Source organism: Aotus nancymaae, unplaced genomic scaffold, assembly GCF_030222135.1.
Source record: "Aotus nancymaae isolate 86718 unplaced genomic scaffold, 86718_ANA_hifiasm-v0.15.2.pri h1tg000032l_0, whole genome shotgun sequence".
Taxonomy (NCBI): domain Eukaryota; kingdom Metazoa; phylum Chordata; class Mammalia; order Primates; family Aotidae; genus Aotus; species Aotus nancymaae.
In genome coordinates this window covers 30,593,998-30,616,047 of record NW_026988445.1, presented here as the reverse complement: position 1 = coordinate 30,616,047, position 22,050 = coordinate 30,593,998, and the positions used below count along the sequence as shown (strand labels likewise).

The window sequence follows — 22,050 nt, the reverse complement described above, 5'->3', positions numbered from 1 at the left end:
TACCAAGAATGTGACTGTCAAGAGTGAAGGCGCTATTCAGGTCAACTTCACACTTGTGTTCAATCCTCAACAGATTCAAACAATGAATCAAAGAAAGGAAAGGGGGCCACCAGCACTGATGATGCCAGCAATCCAACTACTAAAGAGCTTGAAACTTAAAGCCTCACGTTACTCTCCTCCTCAAATCTGGCTCTTTATTGATACCATTACTACAAAGAGACATTATGGTTCATCAGAAGACACAACCAGAATCCAGTGAGGAAGGGCAGCCATTAGAGGTTTTTGTTTCTTTGTTTGTTGTGAGACAGAGTCTCGCTCTGTCACCCAGGCTGGAGTGCCGTGGTGCGATCTTGACTCACTGCAAACCTCTGCCTCCTGGATTCAAGTGATTCTCCTGCCTCAGCCTCCTGAGTAGCTGGGATTACACGCATGCACCACCACGCCTGGCTAATTGTTGTATTTTTAGTAGAGACATGGTTTCTCCATGTTGGTCGAGCTGGTCTTGAACTCCTGACCTCATGATCCACCCACCTCGGCTTCCCAAAGTGTTGGGATTACAGGCTTGAGCCACTGTACCTGGCTGTCAAAGGTTTTATTCTCCAGGAGAAGGGGTTCTTGAGGGCTGTAAGTAGTAGACAGAAGACTTTCATGCATGTGTGGTTAGGTGATGGCAACCTATAGTTTGCACTGGGAACTGTGATCAAGAGCGACCTGATCTCCTACCCATGTACCTTTGTCCCTCTCTGCTTTTTATGTCTGTCTTCCTATCTCTCTCCCTCCTCTTCCTCTCAGCCTCCTCTGTCTCTCTCCTCCTCTCTCTTCCTGTCTCTCTATCTCACTCTCTTTCTCTTTCCTTCTTCTCCACTTCTCTCTCCCTCCTTGTCTCCCCGCTTGCCACTGTTTAGGCTCCTGGGGTGCCAGGTGCATGGATGCACACAGGACTCCTCCGCCTTTCAGGCACACACACAGGGTTACAGCACCTTGGTCCCCCACCTCCCAGCTCCCTCAAGGTTAGGGGTGTAGGGCATGCCCATGCTCTCCTGGGTGGGTGCCCCATCATCCAGGAAGCAGAAGCCACAGGTCACCTCTGGCTTGAGAGGCACACCTGTTGGGCCGCCAGCTTCCATCTTGTGATTTGCTGAGACCAAAGCAGAGGACACCTGCTAAGCCCAACCCTGCACCAGGGTGGGGTAGGGGTGTGCTTGAGGGTAGGGGTGGTCCCTGGCCAGCTTCCTGCCCTGCACCCTGCCATACAAGGCCGCCTCTCCCACCCTTCCCCCTACCCCCACCAGGTCCGCCCATAGAAAGCCACAGGCACAGTCTCCAGAGGTCTTCCTGGATCTAGGAATTAAGGGCAACCGCTGGGCTCCCTGGCCTCTACACCAGGTGTCAGCGGCCCCCTCTGTGAGCTGACAGACCTTGGCTCTTACTTATGTCCTGCCCCAAGCCAGCCACACACCTCCCTGCTCAGCATAACCACCTCCTCCTGACTTTAGCCCTGGCAGCCCTGCTTCCTGGGAACCTTCCCCGCTTCCACCACGATCCAGGCAAGCCCAAAGGCCAGCACCCTATACCCACCCTTCCTGGGTGTCACTCTATTGTCTGCTTGCCCAGTAACTTAACCTGGTTTTACCAAGATAGAGCAAATAACCAATAGGGCCGAACCCCGGCCTCTCTCAGGAAGATTTGGCGAAATGCTCTCCATTTAGAAGGAGGGACTGTGGCAGTACCTAGGGATGACCCAAGGCTTGTCACCCTAGGAGCCTGCTTTCATGTCCTCACCCTGGGAGGATGTGGCCAGGGCTCCTTAATGCCCTGCAGGCGGCTGGCAGGAGAGCAGATCCACCCTCCTTTTGAGGAAACAGGCCACTGCCACCAGGAAGCAGCAGATGGGGTCACACAGGAAGAACCCCAGCGTGCTGTAGAGCGGGGCCAGCAGATCTGCACTCAGCTTCAGCCCCCCCGGGGAGCTGCAAGACAGAGTGAGACCCTGATAGGTTTGGCTATCAGGGTTTTGGCTAACCTCATCTTGAGTTGTAATCCTCATGTGTCAAGGGGGGAACCTGGTGGGAGGGGATTGGATCCGGGAGCAGTTTCTCCCATGCTGTTCTCCTGACAGTGAGTGAGTTCTCAGGAGAGCTGATGGTTTTAATGTGTGGCACTTCCTTGTTCTTCCACTCACTCTCTCCTGCCGCCTTATAAAGAAGGTGCCTGCTTCCCCTTTGCCTTCTGCTATGATTATAAGTTTCCTGAACTGTGAGTCAGCTAAACCTCTTTCCTTTATAAATTACCCAGTCTCTGGTATTTCTTTGTAGCAGAGTGAAAATGAACTAATGCAGACCACGCCTCTGAAGTTCCTTCTGCTGAGGCCACAGGATGCAGCCCCCTCCTTTGCCCCGTGGTCTTTCTTCTCCCCTCATTAGGCCCAGGTGATCTGCATGGCCAGCCCCAGCCCCATCCTGCTGCAGACCTGTCAGGCTGGTAGAGATGCTGGGCTCCTTTCCTGTCCCTGAGGCTGACTGATATGCTCTGTGGATCCTGGAGGAAATTGACCCCCTGCTCCCGTACTGGTAGCAACTTCTTCCAAGACTTCAACGTGAGCCAGTCTTTTTCATTGTCTCCACTTGCTAGGGATGGTACTAGAGGTGGGCCAGTGGAGGAATGGATGGATAATCCAAAGAGGATGTCCCTGTCTGTCCCGAACTGGACCCTTTCTCCAAGGAGAAGCCTTCCTGAGTGAGTATATACAGTCATTCCTTGGTATCCATGCAGGATTTGTTCTAGGGACTCCCTGTGGATTCCAGAATCCATGGATGCTCAAGTCTCTGATATAAAATGGCCTAGTATTCACGTATAACCTATGCACTTCCTCCCGTACACATTAGGCCATCTCTAGATTATTTAGAAAATGTAATACAATGCAAATGCTATGTAAATTTTTGCCTGTTTGTTTGGTTTTTGGGATGGAGTCTCACTCTGTCGCCCAGGCTGGAGTGCAGTGGCATGATCTCAGCTCACTGCAACATTCACTTCCCAGGCTCCTGAGTAGCTGGGATTACAGGCATGAGCCACCACACCCAGCTAATTTTTGTATTTTTAGTAGAGACAGGGTTTTACCATGTTGATCAGGCTGGTTTCGCACTCCTGACCTCAGGTAATCCACCCACTTTGGCCTCCCAAAGTGCTGGGATTACAGGCATCAGCCACTGTGACCAGCCTAAATAGTTGTTATACTGTATTGTTTAGGGAATGGTGACAGGAAAACAGTCTGTACGTGTTCTGTAGAGACATAGCCATCCACTCCCTTTTCTGAATATTTTCCATCCACTGTTGGCTGAATCCACACATGCAGAGCCCACAGATACCAGGGCCAACTGCGCTTAGAGAGTAGGCTGGGTGAGGTTACTAATGAGTACAGGGGAGCAGGTGGTAATCAGGAGGGCCCTGCACTGGGGCATCGGGATGCCCTGTGTCTCAGGACTTAAGCCTCTAGGTTTGGACAGCGCAGGCAGACTCAGACCAGATCATAGCCCTCCCCTTGAAAGTTCTTTTTTTTTTTTTTTGAGATGGAGTCTCACTTTGTCACCAGGCCGGAGTGCAGTGGTGCGATCTCAGCTCACTGAAACCTCTGCCTCTCAGGTTCAAGTAATTCTCCTGCTTCAGCCTCCCGAGGAGCTGGGATTACAGGCATGTGCCACCACACCCAGCTAATTTTTTGTATTTTTAATAGAGATGGGGTTTCACCACATTAGCCAGGACGGTCTCAATTTCCTGACCTCGTGATCTGCCCACCTCAGCCTCCCAAAGTGCTGGGATTACAGGCATGAGCCACCGCACCCAGCCATATTCTTTTATCTCAAGCTCCCTGGAATTCAGCATCCCCCTAGGCCTTGGGTGGAAGGACAGATGAGCCAGATTTCAGACAACCTGTCTAGAAGAGTGAGCCCCTACAGTGTGCCGGACACTTTCCCCACAGGATCCTCTAGCTAGACTAACCAAGGGGCACGGAGAGAAACATATAATTAAAATATCAGAAATACAGTAAGATATACCATTAAGAGTTCCTGCAGGCCGGGCGCGGTGGCTCAAGCCTGTAATCCCAGCACTTTGGGAGGCCGAGGCGGGTGGATCACGAGGTCAAGAGATCGAGACCATCCTGGTCAACATGGTGAAACCCCGTCTCTACTAATACAAAAAATTAGCTGGGCACGGTGGCGCGTGCCTGTAATCCCAGCTACTCAGGAGGCTGAGGCAGGAGAATTGCCTGAACCCAGGAGGCGGAGATTGCGGTGAGCCGAGATCGCGCCATTGCGCTCCAGCCTGGGTATCAAGAGTGAAACTCCGTCTCAAAAAAAAAAAAAAAAAAAAAGAGTTCCTGCAGATACTGAAAAGGCATTAGGTAACCGTATTAGCATTTTTATTCTGATACTCAAGAGCAGCAGTCACTTCCCTCCACCCCTGTGTGCATCCCAGGACCATCCTGGGTGGGGAGGCTCTGATGCTGGCCATGGGCCCAGGGGTGACAGTGATGAGGAACTGGGTGCACACATGAGTGGGGCAGCCAGGCCTGGCCGGTGAAGCAATGCACACGTGCACAGATGTGTTTATCCAGGGGCACACATTGCAGGCAGGCATGCTGACACCTCAGGCAGTGGAGGACACTGACTCTGGGCCTTGATGACCCCGGCAAGGCCCCATCGTGATGCGTGCCATGACCTCAGAATGTCACTGGTGCTGAGTACCCTCTCGCCCTCCAGCCTGCTTCTGTGTTCTAGAGCAGCTGCACACACAGTGCCATCTGTGAGCAGTTCTGTGTACATGAGAGCTTGCTACGTGAGAGGCATAACCCAGCCCAGCTAATGCATCAGAAGAAAGGGAATGTGACATTCTCTCTTCCCTTCATGCTGACTTGGGGACAGCGATTATCGGGTGGCTGGTGCTGGCCTCTGGGCAGCTGCCGAGGAGGGTCAACCCCGAGCACTTACTGGGTGCCCGTTCTATGCTGCCTGGGGCAGATGACTGTCTCTTTCGTCCTCATGGTGGCTCCATAGGGTGAGTGCTGTTCCCAAATGTACCCCCTCAACAGGTCTGATGTCTGGGGTCAGAGAGGTGGTAACTGGGTAACCCCAGGAATCCAGATGTGGCCCTGGGTTGTGCTCTCAGCCCTGCCCTGTGCCATGCTGGACTTAAGGCCTGAACCCTGTGGCCTCTCTAACCTAGATCCCAAATGTATCCAGAGTTCCAGATCCCAATGGGGCCGAGCCTGGCCCTGGCAGAGATACTGGGATGTATCCACTGTGGGTGGGGTGGAGGGGAGGGTCCTCAGAATACATCTGTGCCCTAAGCTGGGCCCTGACTGTTGCTGTGGGACCCACTGGACACACACAGTTCCTTGTCTGGGAGTGGCATGGGGAGCCTTTTGCCTGTGGGCAGTGTGGAAAAGGAAGGAGCCCTGGAGGGCTGCCTGGATGGAGACCATCTCCCCTCCTGTTCAGAGGGGTACCAGCGCTGAGGTTCTCTCCAAGTATTTCTTTCTCTGTCTGGCTCCCTCGCCTCCCTTTTGCCCCGAGTGGTCGCAGGAGAAATCGTTCATCTAGGTGTTCTCCAAGGACCCAGAGTTCTCCTGTTTTTTCTCAGTGACCTGGGAAAATGAAGCCCCCACACACACCCTGTATATGGATAGCTCAGAATTGTGGAGTTCACCACCCCTCCCCCAGAGTCATGGTTTCCACGAGCACAGAGGCTGCTTTGGAGACAACAGACCATTTTCTTTCCCTAAACCAAACACCCTCCTGCTCAACTGGCATTATTCCCAAAGCGGCGTCACTGGTCAGACTGAAGGGCCATGGTAGCCCAATGATGAGTGCAGTAGAATGGAGAAGTCAGGAGACAACTTGTTCTCCACAGGAAACAGGGCATCTTGGTGGCTTCTGAGTGATCCCAGGAGGCTGATCATACAGAGACCTCTGGTCCCTGACGCCAGTCTGCCTCCACATCCCTGGAATCATAGGCCCTTCACCCTCAGTGGGTGGACACCTTTCAACCTGTCAGGGCAGATATGTTCCCATTTCATGACATTTGGGGACAACGGGATTCTCTGTCCAGGTTCCACTCTTCTCTAGTCCTTGGGAAGGAGCCCACCCCTGCTTGGGGCTTGAGACTCCAGAGGCCTGGGCAGGTGTGGGCCACTGGGTCTGGCCCCTTTTCACCTGGGGGCAGTGATGGAATGGGGGTCACGTGGCTGGCCAGCGTCTGGGAGCCTGGCAGGAGTGATTCAAGTGTTCTCCGAAGCTCTCGGGTACAGTATAACGTTGGGATGATTTTGTCTCACAGGATGGACATGGGAGGGGACATGGATACCCTGCTGGCATAGGTGTGAGGAGATGTCATTATCAAGTATGAGCAGGCACAGTGGGTCTGCTCCCTGGAGGGAGGCTTCTCCCAATGTGCCCTGGTCAAAGGGTCCTGGGCTCCCTAGGATCACGGGGCAGGGATGAGTTGCCAACACCCCCAGGCCCTTGCACCTTTTACCTTGGACTCCTCACCCCGGCTCCCTCTGGGTTCCAGGGACATGGAACTGGGCTGCCAGCGGACACAGGGCCTGAGCATGTTAGCATCTGCAAGGTCGCTGATTGCCTTGGGATTCTGCCGTGAGTCCTCTGTGCTCCCCTCACCCCCTAAAGTGCAAATCTCAGCTCAGGGATGGGTTTTGCTTTTAGAAAGGCCTTTCTGAGGCAGGATGTGTCTCCCTGGCTTGGGTCTACCCCTTTTCCAGGGTAGAACTCCTTCCTGGCTCCCCTGCAGGTCCAGCCTGTGATTGTTGTTAGGCCAGAGGTACGTGGCTCATCTAGGGAGCGGGTGGGAATGGAGGGAGGCCTAGGTCAGGTCCCTGGGCTCTCCGCAGTTCTGTCTCCAAATTAGCACAAGAGGAGGCGGGCAGCCTGAGGGCCTGGCTCTGTCCACTTGGAGACTACCCCAGTGAGATCCCAGGGTTGTGGCCATAGGATGAGGGGCGGCTGGTGCAGCCGGGGCGGTTGTCCAGCAGACCTCTCAGGGCCCACCTGCCCTTCTTCTCCCCCATTCCCCTATTCTTGCATTCTGGCCGGGGGGCAGCAGAGCTTGTGGTTAAAGGCCCTGGGCCTGGGGCTGAGCAGGGATCTGAGGCTATGTAAGAGGAGCCCAGCCTCAGGGATCATAGGATGGAGAGGCAGAGGACCCCGGGGGAGGTGGGATGGGAGTAAGCCCATTGGCTGTGTCACTTTGGAAATGCACCCCAACGGAGGTGATGGTCTGGAGAGGACAACAGATGGGGTGGGGCCGAAAACTCACCTGGGACTCCTGAGCAGCGGGGAGTCAGTCCGTCCCAGGGTTCTCTGTGGCTTTCCAGAGACTGCTTTCAGTTGACTTGGATGGCACACTGGGCAGAGGGTGATGGGGGAGGTGATGGGGGAGGTGATAGGGGAGGCTGACTTGGGGCAGGCAGGACAGTGGGGGAGGGCTGCCAGGCGCCCTGAGTTCCAGCTGCTGCAGTGCAGAAGAATGAGACCTGACAGCCAATGACTCTGAGAGCCAGGTGAGGCTAGAGGTGGGACAGGGAAGCCATCCTGGGGCCCTCAGTCACTCATGCTGCTCCTGGCATCTCCCCAGAAGCCGTCAGCAGCCCGGTGAGAGCAGGCATGAGAACAGATCCCGGGAGTCTCGCTCAGGGGTTCTGACAGGACCGGGGTCAAAGTAGGGCCAGGATGGCTAGAGAGACAAGCAGGATGTGTGGCTCAGGAGCAGGGAGAGGAAGGTGGACGCCAGGAGGTCAGACCCTGCGAGGGCCTTGGGAGTGTCGGGCGGGAGGAGCCCCATGTGTATCCTGGGTGCGCCGGGCAGGTATCAGGCCAGGCACCCGAGACCCCAGCAGGGCGGTGTGGTCACTCCCTGAGGAACTCCTCTCCGGGCCCGCCACCCACCCTGACGGCACCCGTCCCGTCTCAGAGCTGATGTTTCTCAGCTCCAGCTGAAAGCACCACCTCCAGTGCAGGAGCCCCATGGTGCAGCCTAACTGCCCCACACCAAGGCCCCCAGTGGCCCCGGCCAGCCTGGCCCTGAACTCCCTCTTCTTCCAGGTCCTGGCCCCTTCCTGGGAGTCAGCCCCACAGGAAGGCCCTTGTCCTCCCTTCCCGTGGCTTCTCCCAGGCTGAGACCCGGGGTGGATGGGGACAGAGCCAGTGGACTCCTGGACCGGGATGGCTCCAGGCCCTGTGCAGGTTGTCAGCTCTGCCTGGGGTGCCTTCCAGTGATGGAGCTGCCCCCGTCAGTACCCTGGGGGTGAAGGTAAGAGCCTGTCCCTGATGCATGGGGAGCTGATCCAGGGACGGGGGACTCAGCGGGGTGGTCGATGAGGCAGGGGAGGCAGTGGGACTGGGTGATGGTGGGTGGGAGCACATGCTGTCACTGGGAGGGGCTGCTCTCCCTGCTGGACCCGACCGCAAGTCTCTGTTTCTCTGGCAGTTTACGGAAATTTCAAGGTGAGAACCATAGTCATGGCTTGGGAGTGGCTGCCCACTTGTGCCAGGGCCCCACCCAGAGGCTGGGACCTGACCTAAGACTGATGTGTCTGCGACCTGAGGCGGCACATCCTGGGATCACAGGGCCAGCCCACTGGCGCTCATTTGCTCAGAGGGTCTCAGCCCCCGGGGTCTGTCCTCCCCTGGCTCCTTCCACCTGGGTCCCATGAGGGCTCCAGAGCCCAGGACCCAGCATCCACAGGCCACGGGCCACTCGGGGAAGCAAGGCAGCTCCACTGACTCCAACACTCCTCATGTGACACAAATGTGGCAGGAGATGAGACACATGGAGAAGCGGCTGAAGATGCTGGGAGAGTGGCAGAAACCTAGGAAGAGCAAGAAGGTGATGTGGGGAGGGAGAGGCCTCTGGAACCACTGTCCGCAGAGTCAGGGGACAGGCACCCATGGCTGTGGCCTGGCACCGTCGGCCTCTCAGAGAGTGGGCAGCACACTGTTGTCACTCAGAGGACAGCAGGCCTGGTCGCCAGCTTTGCTGCCCATTTGTGCAAGCGTCCCTTTGCTGGGAGGGAATCTGATGCTAGGGCTGGGGCCACCCCTAGATCAGGTCTAGGGAAGTCTCCTGGTGAAGGAACAGGTCCAGATCAGAGTACAGGACTCTGAGCGCCCATCCACTCCTTGTCTTAGGAGGAGAGACCTTGTCCCAGCTTGACCTCACCTCTACCGAGGAATCATGGCGCCCAAACCAGAGACTTCCAGAATCCTTGGGCTGTGGTCCTTGCTGGGGTCACCTTCTGGAAGGAAGGGAAAAAGGAAGGTTTCCTTCTGCAGAAAGCTGCTTTTTGGCTTATTTCTGAAGCCAGGAGGGTCAGCAGAGCCGAGCTCATCTGTGGTGCCCATGTCACTTTGTACCCTCTGGCAGTTGCCTATGTCACCAGATCAGTTGTCTGCCAGAGTGTACAAAGGCATTCTCCCGAAGGTTCGGGGCTGGGTGTGGTCAGTCCTGCTAAACATTGAGGAAGCCAAGCCTGAGAACCCTGGGAAATACGAGGTGTGCTCAGCCAGAGCACAGCAAACAGGCTGTGTCAGGAGCCCAGGTCTCCAGCCGGAGGAACATCAAGCCCAGCTTATGAGGGTGGGTGGGTTGGTCAGATGCACATCCTGGGCACAGACAGTGACATAGGCACCACAGAGAAGCTCGGGTCTGGTGACTCTCCCTGGCTTCAGAAACAAGCTGAAAAGCAGCTTCCTACAGAGGGAAACATTCCTTTTTTCCTTCCTTCCAGAAGTGTTGACTGTGGCATGACTGCCGTTGGGGCGAGAGCCTTTCATCTGTTCTGAGGCCGCTTCCTCTCCTGGCCTCACCCTACCAGCCGTGAAGGAAAAGGCTTTCTCGACCATATCCACCAGATCGACGTGGATGTGAGCCGGACGCTGAGGGGTCACACAATGTTTAGGAAATGATATGGCATCAGGTAAGTCTGTGGGGGCCACGGGGGTCCCAGCAGAGATGTGGTAAACCAGAGGGATGGGGACTTCCCCAGAAAAAAAGCCAGGTTCACCCAGGAGGGATGACAGAGCTGCCAGGGCTCTCTAGGCTCAGGAAGCAGCTGGCACCATGCACCAAGCACCTCCCAGATTCCAAGCCCCGGGCCGGGCTGGAACATGTGGGCCAGAACCCAGCGGGATCCTGAGGAGACAGAAGGCAGCAAACAAAACCATGCACAATGGTGGAAAGTGCTCCGCCTGACCCACAGGGACCCATGGTAGGGACCCACGGGAGGGCAGCAGGATGGAGGGCTCACGAACCTCTCCTGGCAAAACTGACAGTACCAAATGCTGGGGGGAGTTCGGGGCCCCAGAAACCCTCATCCACAGCTGGTGGAAACATGACAGGACACAGCCACTTTGGAAGCCACTGGTTAGTCACCCGCAAAGCTCCTTCATGGGAATCACACGTCCCCAAAGTGTCACAGACACTGAACCAACTGATTTGGAAACTGACATCCGCATGAAACCTGATGCCACATTCACGGCTTGTTTCATTGTCACTCACACAGGGAGGCTACAGCGACAACCTTCAACCCGGGAATGGGGAGAGGATGGGTGGTCCTTCCTTCAAAGGGAGGGAGACTCAGCGAAAAAAGTGAACCAGCCAGGTGATGCCCGGATGAACGTCGGTGGATCTTGGTTGTGTTTTGCTAAGGAAAAAAAAAAAACAGACCCAACAATCTACCAATATAGGATTCAATTCATAGGCCGTTCTGGAAAAGGCCAAACCGCAGAGACAGAGAACAGGTTGGGACGGCCAGGGGCTGATGGATTGGGAAGAGACTGGCTGCGCAGGGGACACGCTGGAGACTTGGAGAACGAAGGAGTCGTTCCAGGAGCGGGGAGCAGTGGCTGGGAGACTCCGCACACTGGTTTAGAACCATGGAGGAACTGTACACCCCAAAGACTGAACTGGCGGGTGTGCAGACTGAAAAAACAAAAATCAGAGTGTGATCAGTCAACTCATGGTATGAAATCCACAGCAGATGTGGATTTTATTGAAACATTTCTTAAACAATCAAGGCCCTGAAGAGCTCATGGCTCATCTGGTGAATCATCTGAGTCTGAAATTAGATTTGTTGTGAAGGTTTGTGGACAAAGTGAAAGTAAAAGCACCTACACAAAAGAAACGAAAGCCCCTTTCCTCTCTTTCCCTAACCCTGGGACATTCGGCATATAGCCTCATGATTATTCTCAGGGAGCGACGTTTCTGGAACATATTCCCATATTCACAGGCTTAGAACCACGGAGGCGTTGGTGTCTGGTAGGGGCATCGTTGCTTCTTTCAAAGTCAGTATTTGTGACTCACCAGGATATAGTAGGTAGGACTCCAGCTCACCGCTGGCATAAATTTCCAAGCAAGGAGGGTGGTCTCAAGGGGTCAAACTGAGACGAAGGAGTCAGGGCCCCAACGACTAGTGTCACCTGGGTCTGACCACCACTTCTCATAACAAGAAATGACACCCTCCTCCTGAGGCTGCCCCAAAGCCCAGGAGCTTGGCGGTGTCGCATGCAGGACGGTGCTCTCAGGAGACCTTTTGGAGAAGTTGCTGCAGTGCCTGAGGGACAGGGCCTTCGTCAGGAAATGAATTTGCATTCTGAGGAAGCCTCTTTTTCAGAGGAAGCCTCCCCAGTTACCTCTGCCCTTTCTGATGACATGAGTTCTCCCAGGTGACCTCAGAGTTCCAGGTGATGTCCTTCCATGGTGACTCTGGCTCTCGCAGGAGGTGGGCTACTGCAGGGACCAGAGCCACATTGCCACCTCGTTCCTCCTTTATCTCCCCGAGGAGGACGCATTCTGGGCACTGGCCCAGCTATTGGTTGGTGAGAGGCACTCCCTGCAGGGTAGGTGGACAGCTGCCCCCCAGGCCTCATGCAGCCAGACCCGGGGACGGCCACCCTGGCCAGATGATCTCAACTTCCAGCAAAGGCACCTTCCTTGTGTTGCTAGCTTGTTGGGAGCCTTTAGGACGTCTCTGCTGAGGGTCCCACAGGAGCCTGGGGCTAAACGGGGACCCCCCCAGACCCCAAGTCAGATGCCTTTCATCCCCATCAGCAGAGGGCATCTCATCCTCTCCGTGGCTGCTCTCTGTGTCTTGGAGCCACGCCCTCCAGCTTTGATTCTGTGCAGCTGACTCTTCCCTCCCTGAGAGTCCTCCTGTCCTCCAGCTGGCCGGGCTCCAGCTGCTCTTGGTGCCCACGGGTGGGCCAATGAAGGCCAGACGGCAGCATCTCCCCATGCCGTACTTCCAGGAGACAACCATGAAGCTCAGCACCCAGCTTGTTCTTTCCACTCTCTGTCATGGCCTCAAAGTCAGGCTTGCCCTCCCAGCACCCTGGCCCAGGAGGCCTCCAGGAGCACCTCCAACCAGGCTCCAAGGGACGTTCCCACCCCTCCTCCTGAGGGCCAAGGGCACATGGTGGGGTCACCAGATGGGAGGGGAGGCCTCGGGGTTCCACTGCACAGAGCCACAATGTGGACGTGGACATTCCAGCTTTGCAGGGCACACAGCACTGCTTCTGACCAGGACAACCCATTCACAGCTAGGGACTCGCAGCATTGCACTCCCACCTCAGGGCCTTAGCTCTGCCACCTCTACTTGGAATAGTCTCAGTTCCCTCCAGGCTTCTGGAAGCATCTGGGCCAGAACTCATGGCTGGATACGCACCCGTGGCCCCACAAACCCAAACAAGCTTCTCATCCTCATTTTATTTTTTGTTAAACTTAGGAAAATTTATTAAGATATGACTTACATCCCTGGTAAGTGCACAGCTTGAAAGACATTCACAGGGAACACACCAGGCCCTAGAGATCAGAAAGACAGCCATGCCCAGCCCCTCCCAGCGCCCCAGCCCCACAGCCAGTGCTCTGACTTCTGATGACACAGTTAGCCTGCCTTGTGTACTTTACACTCATGGAACAATAACTAACTTCACGTTTTAAAATAAATCTTTACTTTTTTTTTTTTTTTTTTTGAGACGGAGTTTCGCTCTTGATACCCAGGCTGGAGTGCAATGGCGCGATCTCGGCTCACCGCAACCTCCGCCTCCTGGGTTCAGGCAATTCTCCTGCCTCAGCCTCCTGAGTAGCTGGGATTACAGGCACGCGCCACAGTGCCCAGCTAATTTTTTGTATTAGTAGAGACGGGGTTTCACCATGTTGACCAGGATGGTCTCGATCTCTTGACCTCGTGATCCACCCGCCTCGGCCTCCCAAAGTGCTGGGATTACAGGCTTGAGCCACCGCGCCCGGCCAAATCTTTACTTTTGAAATGATTTTAGATATACAGAAAAATTGAAAGGCATTATAGTGTACTCCTACACCTTCCATCCAGCTGCCCCTAATAATGACATTTTGCATTGCCATGGTACATTTGTCCAAACTAAGAAATTTAGGCCGACTGTATTGGCTCACACCTGTAATCCCAGCAATTCGAGAGGTGGAGACAGGAGGTTCAGGTTCACCCGAGGCCAGGAGTTTGATATTACCCTGGGTAATATCAATATTACAGGGTAGAGCCTGTCTCTAGAGGAAAGTAAAAAAAATTAGCCAGGCGTGATGGCATGTGCCCATAGTCCCATCTACTCAGGAGGCCAAGGCGGGAGGATCGCACACGACTGTACTCCCAGCTACTCGAGAGGTTGAGGCAGGAGAACGCTTGAACTCGGGGGTGGGAGGTTTCAGTGAGCCGAGATCTCGCCACTGCACTCAGCCTAGGCGACAGAGAGAGACTCTGTCCCGGAACAAAAAAAAGTTATGATGTAAAGTGCTAGTTTTGATGTTAAGATGCCTGCAACTCTGAGTTTAACAACAATACATGCACACGTAGCTACAGGTGGGGAGAGAGCAACAAGCAGAAATGGCAAAGTGCTGGGTTGTCTGATTTAAGCGAAGGCGTTCACTGCACTGTTTTCAACAGTTAAAATTATAATACAAAGATAAAAGTTCCAAATTCCACAAATCTCTAGGGCAGGGGCAAAAAAAAAAAAGTTAGTGGGGGAAAAAAACCCGCCTCTCTTCTGCGTAGTCGCCATGGGCACGAGCGACACGCAGAAGCCTACGACCACCTGAGGGTCCCACGCACGCAGCTCCAGCGGTCCCGCCAGACTCCATCTGCGCATGCTCAGGCCCCGCCGCGCCGCCCCGCCTCTCGGGCGTACGTGTGTGCGCAGGGCGCAGGCGCGCGGGTCCCGGCAGCCCGTGAGACGCCAGCGGCAGTACGCGGGCGGCCGTCTGAGGTGCGGGAGCTGCCAGAGGATGGAGCCGCCGAAGGTGGAAAAGTTCGCGACCGCCAACAGGGGAAACGGGCTGCGCGCCGTGACCGCGCTGCGCCCCGGGGAGCTGCTGTTCCGCTCGGATCCCTTGGCGTACACGGTGTCCAAGGGGAGTCGAGGCGTCGTCTGCGACCGCTGCCTCCTCGGGTACGTGCGAGCGCCTCGCCCACCCGAGTCTCGAGCCGTGTGGGTGCTGAGGCGCCGGCCGGGCGGCAGCCGCGGGACTCCCGCTGGACGGCGCTGCGCCGGGAGCCTGGCGGTGCGTGTGCCCGGGGGCGGGTCGCGGCTGACAGGCTCCACCTGGACGCCCCCCCCGGGTTGCCGCCGCGGGGTTGCGGAGGGGGCGCAGGCTCAGCCCCTGCCCCCCAGCCTGGGCTGCGGGGAAATGGGAAAGCCGCCGGGCAGACCTAAGGGGGAAGGGTTGTGCCGGGAGTAATTTTGCAGGGAACAAAAAGTCTGTGTCCTGTGCGACGAGCTTCAGTGGTGCGGCTGTGGAAATCCCAGGTGGCGGGCGTGGGAGTGGGTGGGAGCCGGGGCGTGTAAACCAGGCCCCCTGCAGAGGCCCCCGGTAAAGCATGAGGCTTGCAGGAGGCGGCAGAATCTCGGTGTTGACAGCGCACCTGTGTGGCCTTGGGGATGCGAAGATGAACGGACATCCGTAAGGAGAGCATCAAGTGGGAGAGATAATTACAGCGTACCAGAAGGGCTGATGGAGAGGAGCATCAGTTCCTGGGGTTCCCCGCGTGCTTTGCCATTTAATGGCTGTGCAGGCATGTCTCACTCTTAACCACCTATGTACATGCGAGGGTTCGCGTGAAAGTGTTTTGGGAGCTGGATGCACTTGCCAATGTGAAGTGCTATGTGAAAGCACTTTGTGGAAATGTGTAACATACATTCATAGTCATAGGAATTGCATTCAGTCAACAAATGTTACTGAGCTTCTGTGTGCAAGGAAGAAGAGTTATGTTTTGAGATGAGTGAGATGGTTTTGCGCATGGCCGCTTTTCAGACCTGTCGGTCTGAGATTTAGATGGGTGGAGGTAGGATGGTAAGTGCAAAACTCGGATCTGTAATTTGACCATTGTTCTTGCTTTGTTCTCATTTGATTCATAGTTGAGGAATATGACTTTGCATTTTAAAGTTACCGAACAGTAATTTTGTCTGTTGCTGTCTGAAGTAGTGATAACAGCGAAAACATCTGTTCAGGAGAGAGCAGCACCTTGAAGTTTTTGTAAACTGTGTGGTTGAAAACAGTTAATTTCTTTCAAGATAGTACTTGGAACAGGAAACTTTTGGAATGAATAAATGGCAACAAATTGGTAATTGAATCACAAGAGCTGAATTTGAGTCATATGACACATGAAATTGTACATTTTTTGAAATAAACTACACAAACCCTTTGTGGATGGGATGCTTGTTGATTTACCATACTATTTCATTACTCTCGTTCATTTTTCTTGTTTGCAGTAACTGTGGTGATTTAAGCAAAAAAGGAATTTCATCAAAGAGTATTGGGGGTTCTCAGTGTTGCTTTAAAGTCTGCAGAGACTTGACTGGAAATGGGCAGGAACCAAATCAGAATTGCACTGCAAAAGTAGTTGGGGCTGGGGCTGGGGCTGGGGAGTGTATCACTTGTGTTGCCTGTTAATGCTGGATTCTGCAGTATGTACCACCAGCACTACAGACACTGGACCCTGCTGCTGCTGCTGCTGCTCCTTGCGAGACTGGCTGTTGCTGGAGAGCTATTCTCTCAAACATTCTTTTTTGTGATATTAGCTTTTATTCGAAGTTCTCAGTGAGTGTTTTAGATTGGCTAAACTTAGGTCACTGCCTGTACCCTAGCTGCAAGAGAGGTTGCGAAGTATTTAGCCTTTTTAAGATAGAAGGCAGACTTGCTCTACTTCCCACCAATAGTTATCCAATGGGGAAATCAGCAAACATAAACATAGAAAAAGGGGTATAAGTGAATGCTAAGCATCTAGACAAAACAAGCTAAACAGATTCTTCATAATGACTAACAAACACTTGTTCATATTTTACACACATACACGATTTTCGCACTTATTTGGGATTGCCAGGATACACAGTTCACTTGTATTGTGGTAGTAGGTACTCTGTTTGAACACTCCCATTTAGTGGTTATAGTGGTCTGAAGAGCCTGGTTGGGAGTCACTGCACCCTGAAAATAGTGTTAGGGAAATGTTGATACATTGTTTGATGCAGTTTTCTGCCATGGTTGAATGCCTGTCCTTGAGGGATAAGTTTCTGTCTTATCTTGTTGTAAGTAAAATTTGTTCCTCTGTATTCACTGTCAGTTGTGAAGTCTTTGAGAATACATAGTGCATCTTTCAATTTTTGTAGCCCCAGTTTGTAACATATAGTAAGCCCTTAGTTTGTAGTATGAATGTCTGGCAGAATTTTCCTCCTGACTGTCGATGTCCTGCTGCTGCCTTCCATCTGAATTAAGTATGGAATGAAAATGTTAGTTTGTAGCAATTAACAGTTACATGGGGAAGGAAAAATCAAATAGAATAAAACATTGATTATAGCTACAGTCATGCACTGCATAACGACGTTTTGGTCAAAAAAAGACCACATACATGACAGTGGCCCTGTATGATTGTATCATTTTTTAACGATACCTTTCCTATGTTTAGATACACAAATACTTAACCAGTGTCTTACAGTTACCTTCAGTATTCAGTACAGTGGCATGCTGTGCAGGTTTACAGCCTAGGAGCAGTAGGCAATATAGGCAATACCTGAGAACCTAGGTGTGTAGTAGGCTATACTACCTAGGTTTTTGCGAGTATACTCCATGATATTCCCACAACAATGGAATCACCTAGTGACGTCCTTAAGGGGTGTGTGACACTACTTCATTAGTCTCCAAAAATAATGGTTACAAAGTTTTACACGATTTCCTTTGGTCTAGGGCTGTTTTGATTAGTAGCTTTAGTTCTGTATACTTGTTTTTGTTAATGGGTAAAGGTGAACCTGCTTCATGGCTTATCTTTCATTTTTCTTCTCATTAAGGAATGGCTTCTGGTTTTTCATGTTGTGCCTGGAAAAGAAAATGAAGTATGTAAGCTGGAGAAAAATGGCAATGACAATGAAATTGTAACCTAAACTCACTTTTTTTTTGTTTAAGATGGAGTTTTGCTCTTGTCGCCCAGGCTGGAGTGCAGTGGTTTGATATCGGCTCACCGCAACCTCCCCTTCTTGGGTTCATGCGATTCTCCTGCCTTAGCCTCCCAAGTAGCTGGGATTACAGGCATGCGCCAACACACCTGGCTAATTTTTGTATTTTTAGTAGAGACGAGGTTTCACCATGTTAGTCAAGCTGGTCTCAAACTCCTGACCTCAGGTGATCTACCCATCGCAGCCTCCCAAAGTGCTGTGATTACAGGTGTGAGCTGCTGCTCCCGGCCTGAAATCACTTACATTGTCTTTCTACTGTTGCATGCATTTTCAATTTGATAGAGATAGAAAAGGTTGATTGACGAATGGGTCTAGGTTACATGTATTTCCTGTTTGCTTTGGTCAATGTAGCACATAAAATTCCATTGTTATGATTTTATTTGTAGACCTCACTCCCTAGTGTAGTGATCTAAATCTAATCTTCTTTGTATCCCCAGGGCCTAGCACATGGGAGATGTTAATAATTCAAGGGAAAATAGTTTGGGGAACTTGAAGTCACTGTATGTTTGTCTTTGGTTTTCTCAAGTTCCAAATTGCCTGCAACTTCCATATCAAGAGCTACTTTTGGGAAACTCTAGTGGTAGTTTCTTCTATAGGGTAAAGAGAGTATCTCATCCAGGATTAAGGCTGAGAATTAGGCTTAGTGCCTCCCAGAGGGAAGGAGGATGACTTGGAAGTAGAAGTTTCATCCCTTTCAGTCCTGGTGGATTGTGGGAAGTGGGGGACAGAGGTAGAGAAAACAGATTGTGAGAAATTGTTATCTGCTCTTATCTGTTCTGATCTTTTTTGGCTGGCTAAAGTTCTGGGGTTAAGGTGGGGATGTTTAATAGGATGAGGGGACAGTCAACAGTTGAAGGCCTTTCGCTCTGCTCCTTATTTGGAATCTTGAGAGGAGATGTTATGCAGGTTGGTGATAGGCCAACATGAATGTGTAGTACAGCAGTGGTAGAAGGAAGTGGCTAGATAGATGAGCTTGTGGTAGTAGGAGATTCTGAAATGCTCTCATACCACCACGAAGGAGATGGAGGAATTACTGGCGTGGTGGAACAGCTGGCATCATAACAAAGGACTGTGTGACTCTAGATTCAAGGTCAGGATCACAGACTCCAGGGATGAGAGTCAGCATTACATCTCAAAAGATGAGATGGCACCAGTTCAGCCATAGGACCTGATTACCTCCTTGAAGCAGAGACCAGTGAGGTTCCAGAGAGACAATACGGATCCAAGGTCTTTTTGACACTTACTTCTAGGATGTCCTATAAGACCTTGGAGGAAAATCTACCTGAAAGCAGTCATTTAAAGCAGTCTGGGTAAGGAGTAAAGTCTGAGTATGGACTAGAAGAGGTTAAGATATTGTTTGACAAGTTTTACATTTCCTGGATATTTATTAGGGTAGATATTCATGAGGAATACTAGATTAATTATAGAAAAAAATGGCACATGTTCAGGTGACAGATCAGATTAGTTATAGAAAATAAAGCAGGCTGTAGTCCCTACACTTTGGAAGGTCCAGACAGGTGGATTGCTTGAGCCCAGGAGTTCAAGATGAGCCTGTGCAATATGGCAAAAACCCGTCTCTACTAAAAATACAAATAACTACCCAGGTGCATGCCTGTAGTCCCAGCTACTCAGAATGCTGAGGTGGGAAGATCAGTTGAGCCAAGGAGTTGGAGGTTGCAGTGAGTGGTGATCACGGCACTGCATACCAGCCTGGGCAACAAAGTGAGACCCTGTCTCAAAAAAAAAAAAAAAAGCAGCTGCATATGAGTTGCAGTGTGAGTAAATGTGACCAGGTAACTAAGGGTAATAACTCACTGCATTAGGTGAGAGAGATGATGGAATCTATCTTGGCTAAGGACTGAACCTGGGGTGGAGATAGGAGGGAATATCTTCATGTACGAGGGTGAGAAGAGGTGCCAGATGGGCACAGTGGCTCAAGTCTGTTATCCCAACACTTTGGGAGGCCAAGGCAGGCAGATAACCTGATGTCGGGAGTTCAAGACCAGCCTGATCAACATGGAGAAACCCCATCTCTATTAAAAATAGAAAATTAGCTGGGTGTGGTGGTGCATGCCTGTAATCCCAGCTACTCGGGAGGCTGAGGCAGGAGAATCCCTTGAACCTGGGAGGTGAAGGTTGCAGTGAGCTGAGGTTGTGCCATTGCACTCTAGCCTAGGCAACAAGAGCAAAATTCTGTATCAAAACAAAAACAAAACAAGAAGAGGTGCCAGAGAAGGCAACGGCAGTGGTGACTGAAAAGTTTAAGGACAGCTAGAAAGTGGTTGCTAAGTGACTCAGCCTTAGGAGGGATTGGAAATAGTCTTCTAGGAGAGAAGCATAAATTGCCTTGTGAGAGACTAGCGAACAATACAGTCAGGATGGCTAAAGATGACCCCAAGAAACCAAAGGGCAAGATGTCAGCTTATACCTTGTTTGTGCAGACATGCAGAGAAGAACATAAGAAGAAAAACCCAGAGGTCCCTGTCAATTTTGCAGAATTTTCCAAGAAGTGCTCTGAGCGGTGGAAGACAATGTCCGGGAAAGAGAAATCTAAATTTGATGAAATGGTGAAGGCGGATAAAGTGCGCTGTGATTGGGAAATGAAGGATTATGGACCAGCTAAGGGAGGCAAGAAGAAGAAGGATCCTAATGCCCCTAAAAGGCCACTGTCTGACTTCTTCCTCTTCTGCTCACCCCAGGATCAAATCCACAAACCCTGGCATCTCTATTGGAGATGTGGTAAAAAAGCTGGGTGAGATGTGGAATAACCTAAATGACAGCGAAAAGCAGCCTTACATCACTAAGGCGGCAAAGCTGAAGGAGAAGTATGAGAAGGATGTTGCTGACTATAAGTCGAAAGGAAAGTTTGATTGTGCATAGTGTCCCACTAAAGTTGCCCGAAAAAAAGTGGAAGAGAAAGATGAGGAGGAGGAGGAAGATGAAGGAGGAGGAGGAGGATGGAGGAGGAGGAGGAGGAAGATGGAGGAGGAGGAGGAAGATGGAGGAGGAGGAGGAAGATGGAGGAGGAGGAGGAAGATGGAGGAGGAGGAGGAAGATGGAGGAGGAGGAGGAAGATGGAGGAGGAAGGAGGAGGGAGGAGGAGGAGGGAGGGAGGGGGAGGAGGAGGAGGAGGAAAAACTTTATTTGTAAAGAAAAAAAAAATTGCCTTGTGAAATGTAGGATTGTTGAAAAGTGCTGAGAGTCTGCTTAAAACTTGTGTTCATTTATTTAAAGTGGGAACAGTTAGTTGGGTAGTGTTTCCTTCCTCTCCCAGTTGCCAGCTGCTTGGCCATGAGAACTGGATTTACCCAGGATTGCTAGGTTAGTATGATGGATGGAGAGAAGGGACAGGAAGTTGAAGTTGTAGGCAAGGGAGGGTGTGATCATGGATCATGGTTTCTCAGGTAGGGAATGAGGTCATAAGGAAGGTGATGGTCAGTGAAATGTGGTCAAATCAATGGATTAGAGGTGCTCATGTGATCAGAGAAATGGTGAATGGTCAGATAATGGGTTGACTTGATATGTACATGCTGAGAAGTAGTGTGTGTTTTGATACAACAAGGGACAGGGTATGGCAGAAAGTGGCCAGGGTAGGGAGTAAGAAAAGATGTTTGGTCAGGAAACCCAAAGGCTGAGGTGTTAGATGAATTGTCTAAATACATGAAGTTACTAAGAATGTTATACATTGGAATGAATAGTTTCAGCAAAGGCAGAATTCTCACATTGGCTGCAATAACCCAAGGTTTCAGGGTCAGTAGAGTGGAAGAGGCTAGTGGAGACGGGGAAGCACTTACCCCTGTTAGAATAATGTAAAAAGACATGACTGGGTTTATGGCTGATTTGTGAAATATGGTTAGCACCAGGTGCAAGTGAATTGCTGCAGTGTTACAGACTCTTGCTCCGAGGCCCTGAAGGTCACATGACTAGCAAAAGCATTTCAAAGAGTAGAACCTTGAACGCCGGCTTGAAATAGGACTTGCAGCTTCCTGGCTTGGAATAAAATAAGGTGGAACAGTTGATAATAATGTGGTTTGGGAAAGGACATTATGGATGTGACTCCATTTTTCTTTTTAAGTGGGAGTCATAATTCCTGTTCCTTTTGCTGCTTCCTTTTCTTCTGCAAGGAGGTTTGGGAGAGGGCTTATGGCTGAGCCCTGGTGAAAACATTTGATTCATGTGAATGCCACAGCAGAGGATGTTCTTAATCAGACGGATGAGCTGCTTTGTGGATAGCAGTAAGTTGTTCTTCAGACAGCCTGGTGCTTGCTCGAAGGGCCCAAGAACAGAGCAACCATGGGGACAGGGGTAGAGGCTGGTGCCTGAAACTTAACAATACAAACTTCCCCTCATAGCCATGTGGCTTCTCTGGTACACAGTGTCCAGTATGCTGCCAGTAGTAACTGGTCCTGAGTTCCCCACATGGCAACATATCTTCAGGACCAGCCAGCCACCTCTTGTCAGGTTTTTATTGTAGAACTTTTTGTTACGGAGGGGTCGGTTGGAATATCAA

At 51.7% G+C, this 22,050-nt stretch overlaps 1 protein-coding gene and 1 pseudogene across 2 annotated transcripts in view; both read left to right on the top strand.

Moving 5' to 3' along the window:
* Positions 1-14,260: 14,260 nt before the first annotated feature.
* The window catches only part of SMYD3 (SET and MYND domain containing 3), a 778,672-nt gene continuing 770,882 nt past the window's right edge, over positions 14,261-22,050 (top strand). The window contains exon 1 of one of the 2 annotated variants that reach the window (XM_012443707.2): positions 14,261-14,486. In XM_012443707.2, the coding sequence (XP_012299130.2) occupies positions 14,323-14,486 (164 nt within the window). In that variant the 5' untranslated portion in view covers positions 14,261-14,322. The remainder of the gene's footprint in view (positions 14,487-22,050) is intronic. The other variant, XM_064383675.1, reaches the window with a different exon arrangement.
* Positions 17,845-20,450, top strand: LOC135277442 (high mobility group protein B3-like; annotated as a pseudogene).